This window comes from Anopheles merus, chromosome 2R, assembly GCF_017562075.2.
Source record: "Anopheles merus strain MAF chromosome 2R, AmerM5.1, whole genome shotgun sequence".
Classification (NCBI taxonomy): domain Eukaryota; kingdom Metazoa; phylum Arthropoda; class Insecta; order Diptera; family Culicidae; genus Anopheles; species Anopheles merus.
The window spans coordinates 56,856,614-56,872,300 of record NC_054082.1 but is presented as its reverse complement, the minus strand read 5'-3'; the positions used below and the strand labels follow the sequence as shown (position 1 = coordinate 56,872,300).

Sequence of the window (15,687 nt, the reverse complement as noted above, 5' to 3'; positions counted from 1 at the left end):
CATACGCTAGCTCATTCATTCATCCGAGATCTCACCGGCTATGCTGTGCCAAACGCTTTTCTGCTGAAGTTTGGTTACTACAAATATGGGTTTCCAATGCTGTTTTTTTATTCGTGTCAACTACAGTAAAACATCTCACTTGATACCCATGGATTTTAAGTAAAGAAAATCACTAATATAAGAATGCTATGATCTGTATTGGATGTTTTCGAAAACTAATTTCAAACATTCAGACAAGAAGATTAAGTATTCATGCTGGATTGGATTGATTGGGGATTGTGCAATTTCGTTTTACTTTATTTTCGATAGATTTTTATCATTGCTTATTTTTTACATCTTTTTTATTTCTTTTTCCCTAAAATTGAATTAGCATACTGAAAAAGCTTTGTATGTTTGATGAGGCCAGAGTCAAGGAAAAGGCGGGAAACCTGATAGAAGCTCATTCAGACATCATGAATATTTAATCGAGCATATTTTGTTTCGATGGGGAGAAGAATCTATAGAATGTGAAAAGCACAGGAAAGCGCCACTGGGAAGCAGACAGAAGATTAGCAGAATATCGGTACAGACAATTATAGAAAAATTCATTATAATTTCTTCCAAACGATCATTTGATAAATTAATCAAAATGAACGCCTGGCCTGTCGCGTTAACATTTTGACGTTCAGCGTATTAGTATCTGTGCATTGACAGAAGTAACGAGGAAGCCATCTTAAATTCATATTACAATGTGCGAAGTGTTGAAGACTTTGAAAGTTGTGTAATTTACTTTCAGTTACTTCGATACGTTCGACACATAGGAACCACTGTAAACCAAAATGTAACAACAAATATTCTGTACAGCTACCCAGTGCACTTCCTAAAACGATGAAAGTGCGTAATGATTCCGTGGAGCTAAACGTTTTGAGTCATAAAATTGGGACAAGCCTGTTAAGCCGCGCCGCAATGGGATACTGTACATGATTCGGTAATGTACTAGAATAAACTGTGCAGAGCATACAAATCGTGTCGTTAACGTGATGCGAAACGCTGTTGATTTTTTTTTCGATTTATAAGGATTGCCCAAGCATCGCAACGTCGTCTAAAAGTTTTCATAAAATGAACGATGAATTCTAAAACATGCTATAAAAATATACGTTCAAACAACTTCCGTTTGAATGATCAATTAGGACAATAAACTTGTTACATGCTTGTTTTACAAACAAATAGCCTAATATAAAAAAGAGAATAAGAACATAGTACTCATTTTATCAATATCAGCGTCTAATCAGGATCGAATGATCTAGTATTCATATGAACATGAGTATCAATTGTCATAGATCAATTGTTCTTCTTCCCTTGAATGATGCTTGATATTTGAAAGATGCATAACATAAACAACATGTGTAAACGATTGGTTGACGGAATCAAAATTCTCTTATGTGTGCAATACATGAGCAATAGCTGTAATTCTGTAATAACTTGTAAACCATAGGCTTGCTGCTGGGTGTACTCCATTTAAAACGCAATTCAACGTCAAAATTTTCTAACATCCAACAACTGTGGATTTGCATGGATTTATGCCAAAACGTTCCACTACCTCTAGCCTTATGTCGTTCATATCCAAATTGTTCCAGTACTTAGATACAGGTTACCAAGTTGATACAGTGTATACTGATATTAAATCTGCTTTTGATAGAGTATCTCATAAACTATTGTTGATGAAGCTCTCTAAATTAGGCTTATCTACGTCTTTCGTTCACTGGATTGGGTCTTACCTCTCTAATAGAAATCTTCATGTAAGCTACGGATCGTCCTTTTCTTTACCGTTTTCCAATTCTTCTGGTGTCCCTCAAGGAAGTGTACTAAGTCCCCTCTTGTTTCTGTTATTCATAAATGACATTAGTTTTATTCTCCCATCTCCTAACCTCCTTCTATATGCAGATGACATTAAAGTATTTGTTCCAGTGATGCAAGAGGATGATTGCAGCGCACTCCAATCTCTTCTTAATTCCCTCTCTTCATGGTGTGCGTCAAACTTCTTAGATCTCTGTCCTAGTAAATGTAGCGTGATCTCTTTTTGTCGTCGTCATTCCCCTCTTATTCACGATTATGTTCTTAATAACACTGTTATCAACAGGGTGTCATGTGTTCGCGATTTAGGTGTTATGTTAGACGAAAGGCTATCATTCGATAGTCACCTTGAATTGGTCATCGGTAAAGCTTATTCAAACCTTGGCCTTATTTTTCGCATGACGTCGGGCTTCACCGATATGAGGTGCCTTAAGGCATTGTATTGTTCCATAGTGCGTCCTGTTGTTGAGTATGCTTCTGTTGTCTTCTGTACTAACAGGGCGGGTTGGAATAACAAACTCGAAGGCGTGCAAAAGCGCTTCACTAGGTGCTTATATCGTCGCCTCTTTGGAAATTCCACCACCTCATTACCGTCATACAGTGATCGTTGCATATTGTTCAATCTCGACACCCTCGAATCTAGACGAACTAAAGCATGTGTGTCATTTATCAGCAATTTGTTGCGAGGGAATATAGATGCTCCAGACTTGCTATCCCAACTTAGTTGGTATGTTCCTTCCAGGTGTTTAAGAAATCGGACTGCTCTTGAAATACCTTTCCGCAATACAGCTTTTGGCATTAACGACCCGTGGCTAATTTGTTTGCGTCAATTCAATGAACATTACCGCGATTTTAATTTCTAATTTTATGTTCCGGCTCTTTGTTATTCTTTCTAATTATGTCTTTGTTATTCTTAATTTCTTTTTTGTTTTAAATATTTTCCTCTTATCCGCTGCTTTTTCTCCTTTCACTATGGATTTCCATTCTGTTACATCCTTTTCTATTTCCCCTTAGTTTAGTTAAGTTACAGTTAGTTTAGTACCAATAGGGCTAACTAGGTTTTAAGCAATTATATGTTCAACCCCAGAGGCAGACATATTGAAATTAATAAATGAAATGAAATGAAATGAAACTGTCGAAGGGAATATGCGACAACAACCCAAACTGTTTATCTTGTACCTCTCGGTTTTGGTTAAAATAAGCGTAGGTGTGTTGATACATAATCCCAGTTTACGAACATTACTCGCTTACTGGACCATACTCTCATTTATTGAGAACCTGCTGTATTTATATAGCACAGAGTTACACATTTCATATAGTAGTACATGATGAATCTGCATACAGCAGTGATAAACTTGTGACATTAATGTTACAGGGAAATGGCAACATCTTGATAAACAAAAATCATTCGTAATTAACACAGCTACCGAATATTAGTCATTCGCTCTGAACGTTTCAGCATCATTAGCATCTTAGTTTGTTTTCGATAAGATTTCCCATGTCCAACAAAGTTCGATTCAATCCATCGGTTCATTTCGAGCTAATTAGCTATAACCACGAAAGCCCACCATGCTTGCAGGCGCCACAGGCCAAGGCTTCTTAGGTATCTCAGGAACGAATAACATAGTCTAATCGTGCCGCAGAAAACGAGAAGAATCATCTAGCAATCGACAAACATAACAGAAATCACTCTATTTGGGCCACCGAGCCATCTTTTTCACTGTACTTTTACAGTATAAGATTCACTCACATGAAAGCATGTCTTTCTCCATTGCTATGAATACAAAATGAGTTAAAATCTAAATTTCGTTTTAGTTTCTAGTTCTAAACAATCCCATTCTAGTCAAATAGCTCAAACTGTACCATACATGTGCAATGGTAAAATAACAAACATAATTTAGCAATTCAATCCTGTTTTTTTAGAGTAAAACAAATAGAACAATTAGCGATGATCATGGACGTACTATCGCAAAAACAGTGATGAAAAGATCAGGCGTGTTAGATAACATAAATGATGTCCATCGTTCATCGAACTGTCCTCAAATAATCTTGTGCTCTCCGCGGAGCAACAAAAAATCTAATTGATATTTCCTTTTCCTTTTAAGAATGATTGAAGCAGATGCTGAGAAGATATCATGCAAAAAGCTGGCAAACACCCTATATTTACGATAATTGCTTATCGTTTTGCCGCATCATTTTGATTTTCTCTAATTATTGTCGTTGTTGACAGCTTCATATCACATTCTGAAATCGACTATCAAATGAAGAAATGTGAAATTTGTTAAGCTAACAATAAAAAGTTACGTCTATAACATTTGATTGTATGTATTTTTGACATCAATATGGTAGAAAACAAATGTATGAAGTTTGAAAAACTGAATAGTCAGTTGCTTAACGTCACAAATACAACACACGTCTCACTACTACGTAATTTTGCAACCAGCAATCCAACGCAAATGAAGCTTAAAACATTGAATTGGTTGTCAAATGCTCGATAACATAACTTCAATGAATAATCAAGCCGGAATATAGAATGCAATGGAAGGGTCTGAAGATAGCGCAAGATAAAGAATAAAATAGAATAAAAAAGGGCAAAAGTACACAAGGCACAACATGATCAGATACGCAAGCGAATCGCGGTTTTAAATGATTCAACGAAGGTTAAGGCCCATTCAGTAAAGGAAGAAGCTGAATGACTGGCTCGTGGAGGCCAACGATAATAAACTCCGAGTAAGTTATCTTACACTGACGGAAAGATGTGAATGATGCTGATGGATCTAGAGATTCTGCTCTTTGAAAACGGCGCGAAGCTTTTCTACACACTTAGCCACTCGAGTGCCAAACACTTGCTTGGAGGGCGAAATACGCATGAATGAATGAAGCTCTTATTGTGTTTGTGAGCAGTTTTGCAGTGGCATTGATGCTTGGGCTAATGTTTTCATTCATATACATCAATCAACCGTGGCTGCTGCTGATTCGCGGAGCAATCATATGGACGACACACTGCTAATGGCATAGTACCAGCAGATAAGAAATACAGCGAGACGCACGGTGGAGATAAATGATTCTATATGTGGAGAGGAAGTAGAAATATTCCTCTCTTATTTCATAATGTGAGTCTGGAATAAGGGCATTGCTTTATGCACTAGTCTATGCGAAATTAAAACAAAATATAGATGATCATTAAAATATAAACTGCATGATACAATACAAGCTAAGCGATTCTGATGTAAACATTTTCAAACACTTCGTCAACTCGTACGACTTAACAACATGCCCGTCATTGGTTCAAACCCCAAATGGACCGTGCCGCTATACTTAGGACTGAATATCCTGCTATGGGGGGGGGGGGGAGGGTAAAATTCTTAAGTCACTGAAAGCCAAGCCCACAAGTGGTACAGGCAGGCCTTGACCGACAACGGTTGTTGAGCCAAAAGAAGAAGAAATATTAGAAATACTTTCGTCAAAGGAATTTTCATAAATTTCATTTAACTACATACTATTTATTATTTTATTGGTTCCTGTTACACACTTCATCGAAGGTAAACCGGAAACAGCATGAGTTTCAAAAAAAAAAATTAAATTTGATTCGTGTAAAAGTTGACCACTGTTTGTAAAAACCAACTATGCTTTAAGCTTTATCTCATAGATGGCGCTGTTGGAATGCAAGTTGCACGAAAGCTTGAACGCAAAATGGGTTCCTTTTGCATACAGGTTTTCCCCGAGATACGCAACTAAGGCGGTGCTCTGGCAGTCATCGAAGAAGATTTTAGGCAACGGTAATCGCTCCTGCCGGCGTGCGTGCGTTTTTTTTGAAAATGTATAAAATTTGACACCCGCTGCCTGTGTCAGTTTGAAAATGCATGAGTCAGAATCTTTTTTTTTATCTAACCGCACGTACACCCGCGCACGTCCGCACTAATCGCAGGAGCAATTACCGCTACCTTCAATACAAACAAACGTATAGAGCAATGTGGAGATGCACCGTCACACACTCTCGAACAAACAAGACCAATGTCGCTTAGGACCAATCAGTTTCATTGTGAAAGTAAATGATGATGGTCGTGTTACGCAAGCGGACGATGCTTGACACCGGCAGACCAACCTAAGTTTCATTCTGTCTTTGATGTTCGATACAGAAAGACCGATTTATCTGTATTCCTACCAAGGTGGATTAAAAATACCAGGTGGTGGAAAAGGGCCTTTGAGGGGTCGCCATAGTTTAGGGGCTTTACGTCATTTTAAAATCGTTAACCATTGGTTTCCGTACACAAAGCATAGGAAATAGAACAGATTTCTTTGTTACTACGTACATTTTTGTATGTCTACTGATTTTATCGAAAAAAATAGGAATAATATGTCTATGATAAGCATATAAGTATTTTTGTATGTCTATTAATTTTATCGAAAAAATGAGGAATAATAACAAAAGATTTGATGATTTATTTCGCCACGAAATTTAAAATCATGTGAGTAAGAGTTCTAATCTCACTTACATTGTCGATGTGTCTCGTAAATAATAAGGAATAAATGTTAAAATAGGAAATATAAATGATTTCGTAGTTTTTATCCTCAAACATGTCGAAGACACAATGAATTATACAATAAATTCACGAAATAACATGTAAAATTACACTTGAATCTATGTTTTAATGTTAAATAAGAACTTGCAAAGCAAGAACTCAAAATATATTTTAAAGTACATTTAAGCGAAAAAAAGTGATAGATACATTATATTATCAAATTAAATAAATGTAAACAACGTTTCAATCCTGGGGACCTTACGTCAATTGACAAATTGTCAAAATGCTCTAGATTCCACCACCTGATATTTTGAATCCACCTTGATTTCTACCAATTTTTGATATGCCTACCAATTCAGGGAACGGTCAGAACCTCGCCGTATGCGACAAGAAACGAGTTTTCTCGATTTTTTAGCTTTTCAAGCTATTATTATGATATTTTGTTATTTCTTTATAAAGATAATCATTATTTGATGTGATTTTAGACATTTGACATTTGAAATAAAATCGCATGCGGCAATGCGGCAATATCAAATGATTTTGTTTTGCCGCATCTCCGCATGCGGCAGATTCGCAAGTACTGTCATTAACGTCAAATCCCATACAAAAGTTTGCGGCAAAATCGCATGCGGCGAGTTTCTGACCGTTCCCTCACAGATGATCACCCTAAGGCTGCGCTCTGGCACCAATCGTCTTACAAAAAGGAACGGCACGGTATGGAAATTAGTCCTTGAGGTGTGGAAGTCCACTAACAGTGACACCATAAATTGTCGCTCTCTTGCCATGCTCACTCGAAGCAATGCGATGTCAGGCCAGCGGTCAAAGTGTTAATAGTGTACAAAAGAGGAATACAGTAGAACGTCGATTATCCGGGGGCGGGTTAACCAGCGGGCGGCTTAACCGTGCGCATAAATGTGACAGCTGTTCAAACGTACGGCGAACATTTGCAGCCATAGTCAAGTGGGCAACCAGTTTGTTGTGCAGCTTTGTAGTGTCTAGTGGAATTTTTGAAATTCATTTTTGTTCATGAACAGCTGTTAAACCTATAGTTATTGATTAAAATAATATTCTGCTAACGATTAATCGATTGATTCAAGGTGAATTAATCATAAAACTAGTGGATTTTATAATTTTTATATGAATTTGACATTTCTTGGACCATTATCCGTGCAAATCGATTAACCGGCAACCGTCCGGTCCCGAGCTGCCCGGATAATCGACGTTCTACTGTATATATGTTTCATTTTCTTAGCAAGTAAATGGAAAATTATTAAAGTCCAACTAGGCCGCTCTTACAAGACAAAAATAGCCGAAAAAAAGTTGAACAAACAAAACCAAACGTATATTTTCTTCTTGCGTACAAGATGCAGCGTTTTGCAAGTCACTTTCGAATGTAAACATAATTATTCACCGCCTCCACATGTTTTCAACAGCTGTCAAATGGTGTATTTCCTTCATGTGGAAGCTTCACATCGATCTGATGTTTCATTTTCATCATATACTTTTTTATTTATTCAGCATAGTTTTCAATACGTTTCAAGCTGGATTGAGTTTGACAGTCCTTTGTGATGTGTTAAAAATCATGAGCAAAAACTGAAATTTCAATATGAAGCAAATACAACTTTAGACAACTGTTGAACAACATCTTGGAGGCGGTGAATAATGATATGCACATTCGAAAGTGACTTGGAAAACTCTGAAACTCGTTTTTCTTGGATAATCATTGTCAGTCATGGACTGTCTGTACCACTAATCGGTTTGGCTTTCAGTGACTTATGGATTTCCTCGTAGCAGGAGAGTCAGTCCTACGTATGGCGGCACGGTCCATTCGGGACTTGAACCCAAGACGTGCATGTTGTTAAGTCTTACGAGTTGACGACTGTACTAAGAGACTGGCTATACGAGATAATCCATAGCAAAACCAGAAAGATACTCAAGTTGTATTAAAACACTAACCACGCTAGTATAACACTTACGATAGTTGCTAATTAAGTAATGTCCAGACCCGGCCGTAAACAAAAAATATTGGCCGTGGTTGGTAAATTACCGAGTTAAATAACTCTAAAGTCATTTGAACCTTGTTAAGAAACTTAAGACGGGAGGACCGAGTTCACTTGAATAATTTTATCAATAACACAGAAGCCTAGACAAATTTGTAATAGACTTCGTCGACTTAGTAAGTACCATGGCACTAAATAGTCAGTACATCCTACAGAAGGATGGTTCATCTTGTCCGATATTGTCCTACATAGTTATAGAACAGCCCACATGATCGTCCCAACAAATAAACTTGTTGAATCAAACAAATCAACAACGCGTTACATACATAACAGTATATTACATAACAGTATATTACAGGTACATACCAAGATGTTGGTTATGAAGCCGTTTTATCAGCATACTTCAGTATATGCTGTTAATGATTTCTTAGAACCGTTTTTTGTTTCCTGTAAGGTAATGTTTCATCATCACAGGAAATATTTCTGCAGCTCTGTACATCTTGCTCTCCAAAGAACTACAATGACACAATTCTTACCAAGTCATTGCCTGCGTAACCCTAATCTTTATAGCGGTTCAATTAAATTGGTCTCCTTAATTTGAACTAGCAAAAACCCCATATTTAATAATTGCTGATCGTTTGATTCCATATCAAAAACAATCATATCTGCAAGGTAGCCTCTGAAATATGATTTCCGTCTATTAATCCATTTACTCAATCACATTTGACTGCCGTGCATGGTTTGAATGTTTTTTGACCGCAATGGTCACATATTTTACTGTTTTATTGTACCTGCTTATCCGAATGCGTTGGCATTGAAGATATCTGTTCAATCTAATCAAACGTTTTTCCAAGCCAAACCATTGTTATTGACACCACACAAAAAGTTTACAAGCCTACGTGCATTCAACATACACAATCAGTTCCAAGCTGAAAGCTGAAGTGAAGATGTTTGTTAAGTTTTTCTTGGTGATCGCCTTGCTGCAAGCTGTCTGCGCACAGCAACGGTTTGAAGTGCTGGTTGAGTTTGGTACCAACTTTAGCACACTTGCAATCGACACGCAAAATGAAATCAATGAGTTGTATCACTTTAACGCGGACATGGTGCGTGAGTTCAATAGAGAACTGCTGCTAGAGCTGGGTCGCATGGTACCGGAAATGCGCGAAGCAGACTCATCCTTCCAGCAGCAGATTGCAGCCGCCGACGGAGTAGACGACGAGTGCCGGGAGTATGTGGAAGAGCTGCGTGAGTTGTTCCTGCTATTTCAGAACTGGGACATTCAGGATTGCGCATACTACGCGCATGTTGAACTGGCAGACGACAGTGTAAACCGTTTTTTGCCGTACGCCATCACATTCTTGTCGGAAAACACGCGCTCCATTTCACAAGTAGTGGAATCATTTTCACGTAATAATGCTGTAGCGGAGTTTGATACACTCGTGGAAGAGCTGGATGGTGAATGGGAGTACTACCAGACGTTGGCCGTATCATTTGGTGATTTCCTGTTCGATGAGATCCTCGCTCATGCCGACGTGGCAGATCGTGTGTATCTAGATCTTGTTGAATGTCGTGAAACGGCTGTGCGCCTGCAACAATCAGACCAGGAATACATTCTATCCTACTTGGACAGTAACTGCGAATAATAAAACAAGCCTTCTTTAACGCTTGAACATTTGTTCTTTCTCGTTTTGTTATCGCCTTTTCTCTTTTTCTCTTTCTTTCTCTCTCTCTCTCTCTCTCTCTCTCTCTCTCTCTCTCTCTCTCTCTCCCTCCCTCCCTCTCTCTCTGTCTGTTTCTCTCTCGGCTACCGTTTAGTAACCGCGTATGTTGCATTCGGTAGATTCGAAAATTACCCTTGACTTCAGCTCAATTGACCATTATGTTTAACAACAGAATAGACACTTATAGTCGTGTCAGTAACAAACAAATATAATCCGTCGTTTGCATCACTCAACGGCTTCTCACATTCCTATTCAATTGAAGCCAATATTGTGCGTTGTGAGATGACATACATATGAGATATGAATAAATGAAAACCACATGTACACTCACCAAGTGATGCTTCGGGATCAGACAGATCGGAAAGGCTTGGTACCTTTTGAATATTTCGTATAGGTCCATCGTCCAACGGTTCCTGCTTGAGCTGTATTGAACCTGAATCGCCATCGCAGCCCTGTGAAGAGATTTATAAAAGTTAAGAAAAAGGTAAATTTGTTGTTCTGTCGATCTTATTGACAGCTTCCGCTGAGGTAGTGTTGCGGTTATGGTTGATTTGCTTTTTATTATATTTTTCTTTTCATAATGCCTTAATAATTTGGACCCAAATATTCTGCTTTTAAACTGCTTCCGGAACTAGTGGTGAGCTGTGCTAATCGCGGTCAGTCTGCTATTCTAACTGCAGACAGAGAAATTACCTATAACTTTTCCATTTTCCCCTAATTACTATAACTTTTCTCCAAACCAGAAGATCGTACCTTTTACAATATTGTAAACCAAAATCCAAAAGAAGAAGACGATTGCTTACTTAAAACTGAATTATTCCATTGCGATGGTACCAACTTATTCGAGAAATATTAAAGTAAAAATAGCTACCGCCCTTTTTTTCACTTATTAGGAGGCATTAAATACAGACATATTAGAATTCTATTGGCATATAAAATCATCATGTCATACCCGATGTCTATATTCAAGCGCCCGGAAACCATCAAGGGAGTGTGTTTCTAATCGTAAATCATGAAATTTTACTACTCTTTGAACAGGGAGTACAAGGGATACAAGTCACCATAAATATGTTAACACGATAATGATTGAAGGGTCGTATGTATTAATGCTCCAGTTTTCCTTTCTCATCAGCGGAAGTAAATTGGAAATAGAAGGTGCAGTGTTGCGACTATCAACTAGCCTTGGTTAAAGTGTGAGGAGAAAGAAATGTTATCTTTTTTACTGACGTATTTATTCCGAAATCAAGAAATGATGAATTGTTTGTAAATTATCCATTGAATGCCAAGAGTATTCGGAATTACAATATTATTTTGAGAGGTATACATATTTATGTCAATAAATGTGGTATCATTTCATAGTGAGATGGATTAAATTTAAAGATTTGGGTTTATATTCAATCACGCTTAAAAAAAGCTCTTCAAAACCTCAATGGTTAATATGGCCATCGTTGCTGTGCTGCTTCGTGATAGCTACTGATCTGTACATTTTATTATATATAATTTTGATTGTCTTCACAAAAATTAAAATAAACAAAAGTGATTCCTTCCAGCACTCAGTATGATCGATTCTGACTACTTGCTTTATCTTAAACATCATATAACATCACCCATCGTATACACTTTGTATGCGTATGCTGCATTTAAACCACAACACTCAGAAGAGAACGCTTCACCTCAACGCTACTGTGAAGCAATAACAACCGATTTCATTCATAAAACTAACTATACATGCTGGAAGCGTAAAACGGCGAGAAATACACGCGTGGTCGTCTAGTCAGTTGGGGTCACGTTTAGGCAGCCGTTTCTTCACTCCAGATACCTCCTTTGCTATCCTAGCCCTAAGGGTTTGACCTGACAAACCGTAAACAGAATATGTAAACACACACGCGCCAACCCGGGCGAGTGCAGGCCTCCCACACGTTGATTGTGTAGCCGTTCGCCTTCAGAAATTGATCGAAAGCATCAGTACGATCGACAGCTGGATAATACCAAAAGGCACTTACCAACGTTATACAGAGGAAGCGCCGCGGCTTCACATTGCCACTGTTCACATAGCAGATGAATGATCCACGACACACTGAGAAAGCTACTCTTTATCTAGTGGACGTCAACGACATCATGTATTTGCAAACACTTGTAAAAATACTTTCTAACATGCAATCAGTTTTCTCCTAGATGCAATTGTTAATCCCGAAAAAGTCTCTCATGAATTAACCAGCAACACGAAAGAAAAGAGTAACACAACAACATGCAAGCAACCTGACTGGCAAAATTGATGACAAAATTCATTTTTTCAAATCCCACACGATCACCATCAGAAAATAGACGAACCAAAATGAAATAGAAAACAGTAACAGAACTGTAACGAAAGAGTTGCATCCGACCACTCGAGATGTAGCCATAAATTTACTGCAATGTTTTGACAGTATTCGGCTTGATAAAGACAGACCTGGTGGGTGCTTAAACACTGCATCTCATTTGTGTTAAGATTCATAAGCATCTTTTTGCTTTTGCTTTAGATAAAAATCCGATGTTCGTCGCTATAACCTGCTACTTTTAGTACGCACCAGTTGCATGCTACGGCAGTAAGTTCACAAAAACTTACAAACGTTCTCGACCCGCACATTGATCAAGGCAAATATCAAACGAGACCGACGACGCTCTCAAGTTGTTCACGAGTCGTTGTAAATAATTATCTCAAATAGCAAAACAGATTAACTCTTTATTGAAACGAATGTCACACAGACATGGAGGATTTTTTCACCACCAAGACGTTGTTACACACCAAATATCTCAACTCACGCGCACAGCTAAAATATGATGCTGCATGTCATAATGAAATTTTAAATATGTGATTTTAATTCCAAATATACAATTCGTTCCGTCGTCAGAAGTCTAAGAAGTATATGCGGCAGCTTTGCGTAAACATTCGCATTTTTGTCTGTAATGATGGCGACAAGATATAACGTTGACATCATCATCGTCATCGGGTAAGTATTTCATGCCATCAGTCATCGAAAAATCAAGCGCTCGAAAAGTGTTCGCAATCAGCATGAATCAATTGTGTGTTTTGGGTAAGTAGTGCATTGTTTCGCAAACAGAACTCATATGTTTACAACCCACTAGGGACGCATATTCTCCATATGCTGCTAAAAGCGATATCTTAGTGTAGTTATCGATTCTGTGACGAAACGTCGCTATCTCATGCTGAATACAGCGATAAGTACGATAGGCATGGTGTTCAAAATTATCAAGCATCGATGGAGGAACGTATTCCATAGCTGATTTTTTTTATTGTTGAACTACTATTTTTTTCACCATGCCGCTGTCTGACCAAGTACCTCAAGAATGATGAATATTTCATAAAGTGTTCATCGAAAGCTGATGCGTTTTGCTTCCATTGAATGGTGCGGCATGGTCGCAGAGCTTACGTTGTTAAATTAGAATTCTTTCCTGTGATTGCATGCGATTCCACCATCCTGCGTGGGTATCACAGCAGTATTCTCTTACTTATTATTCGATATACGTTTTGTAATACTGTTTTGGTGTTGGAAATATGTGAATGATTTAAGCTTTATAATATACATATTTGAATAAATTATTGTTGCTCATGCCTCTCACCATTTATATGCATTTATATTACTTACTTGTACAAAGGTTGGTAGAAAACTGACGGATTTCTTCATTTTCTTAGGCCTCGTCAGGCCTTCACCGTTTCCCCCACTACAAATTGATGATGTTGATGATGATCCAGAGCTAAGGTTAGAAACACCCATCGGAACCAACGCCATTCCGGTTTGGTGTTGATTTTGGTGATTTGTCTGATGTATTCCTCCAGAAGCACCTATTGCCCCGACACTTGGTCCCGATGTTGTAGCACTACTCGTGTTCATAAGCTGCATTTTGCCAGTTAACATAGATGTAGTCAGCGAAAGATCAAATGCTGTATCGTAGCAACGAGCTGTGTTGTTCAAACTGCGGGACTGCTGAGGACCGCTTTGATGGGGCGATTGGATATCGTTCGGTGGTGGATAGAAGTTGACACTAACAGCTGCCGTTGGTGTCGGAGCCTCGTAGAAGGGGGTCTCTTGCAGCGAATAATCCGCCAGTACCTCGTATGCTAGGTCCGTTTCCATTGCTTGGATGTGCCTTTAGTTTTGTTCCAATGTTATAAATGTAAGAAGAAAAAAAACATTAAAGAGAGTAATTAGAGTACTATAGACACATTTATTTGCTAAACATGAAAGAAAATAAAGAAATAGCCTTTACGTGATATAGTTAATGAAACTATTTATAATGCATATAAAAGCATTGGTTTCATTGTTCATAAAATATTATTCTATAAATAGTATTGCATTGTTAGTATTGTTACTTCATTAAAGTACTACTGATTCCCTTGCCAGACACCATTAACTTCCCTATTATCTACGGCGTCTTTCTACGGATTTTATTTGTAGCCAGAAAGTATGACAGTGTGTAATGATGTCGCCGTCATTGTCGCCATCTCCAAACGTTGATTATGGACAGCAGGACAAGAAAGATTCCAAAGCTTTCGAGTGCCAGGCGCCATCATTAAGCAATGGTAACCCAATCCATGTGCAGGGGAAAGAACTTGTATGGCATGCAGCCGTACTCAAATATACTTAAATAAATATACAAACATAAAAAACGATGTATAAATATAAATATATGGCAATATTTATGTACATATACGCACTTTACAGCAACGTACTATTTTCATACAGTGAATGTTACATCTATTAGTTTAACAAAAAATAAATTCCATTCGATTTTGACAGAACTCCGAACAGAACCGAATCTTGGTAAGCATGCATGCTGTAACATGTGTTTGTAGACCATTACCCGATAGCAGGTAGTCCTTCGCACTGTTCTAGGATGTGGGATGCTATTCCACACTTTTCCATTCTATCACCATCCGTTTCCCACAATTCTTGTCCGGTGTTAACCATATTGTAGGACCTAATCGCCTTGCAACTGTTCCTGAATGATACAGTATGCATCAACTTTGAAGGGAAACTACACGTAAACCGTTTTCGTTCTAGTTCTTATCCATCCAAAAAATTTACCAAAATGCAGACTTAGATTATGAAGATTTATAATTTATATTTACATTTAAATGAAAATCTGATAATACAATTTAAAGAGGCGATTCATGCAACGTAACCCTCTTTAACGTTAAACATTAAAGAAACATTTTGATTATAAGCTCTTTTTTACATTTCCTTTTTCTTGTGTCGTACTGCATTCGTTAAACAACGTGCAAGGTTCTACATTTTCCTGGAATATGTGAAGGAAGAATGAAAGAAACAGATGAGCTAAAGCTTTATTTCACATGTTTTTTTTGCATTATGTTTTAGATTCTGGTTGAATCTTTTCTTTTCTCACAGTTTCAAACTCCTCAGATAGATGTGTAGCAAAGCAAAAAACTAATCCACCATATGGTAGACTAACAACAACGTGACTAAGAACCAAACAATCATCAAGTGTTTAAGTTTTGTTTGTAACATAGTCTGTTGCAAAATGACTGTAAAATGTCCTAAGTATCTTACATTTCAAATATAATGGCAGTCACTTATTACATTTAAAGAT

At 37.7% G+C, this 15,687-nt stretch overlaps 1 protein-coding gene across 7 annotated transcripts in view; it reads right to left on the bottom strand.

Annotated features, from left to right (window-relative positions):
* The window catches only part of LOC121603625 (ETS-like protein pointed), an 86,193-nt gene that overhangs the window by 64,614 nt on the left and 5,892 nt on the right, over positions 1 to 15,687 (bottom strand). For all 7 annotated transcript variants that reach the window (XM_041932640.1, XM_041932643.1, XM_041932642.1 and 4 more), the window contains 2 exons: positions 13,725 to 14,226; positions 10,409 to 10,529 (listed from right to left, as the gene is read on the bottom strand). In XM_041932640.1, coding sequence (XP_041788574.1) covers positions 10,409 to 10,529; positions 13,725 to 14,213 — 610 coding nt within the window. In that variant the 5' untranslated portion in view covers positions 14,214 to 14,226. The remainder of the gene's footprint in view (positions 1 to 10,408; positions 10,530 to 13,724; positions 14,227 to 15,687) is intronic.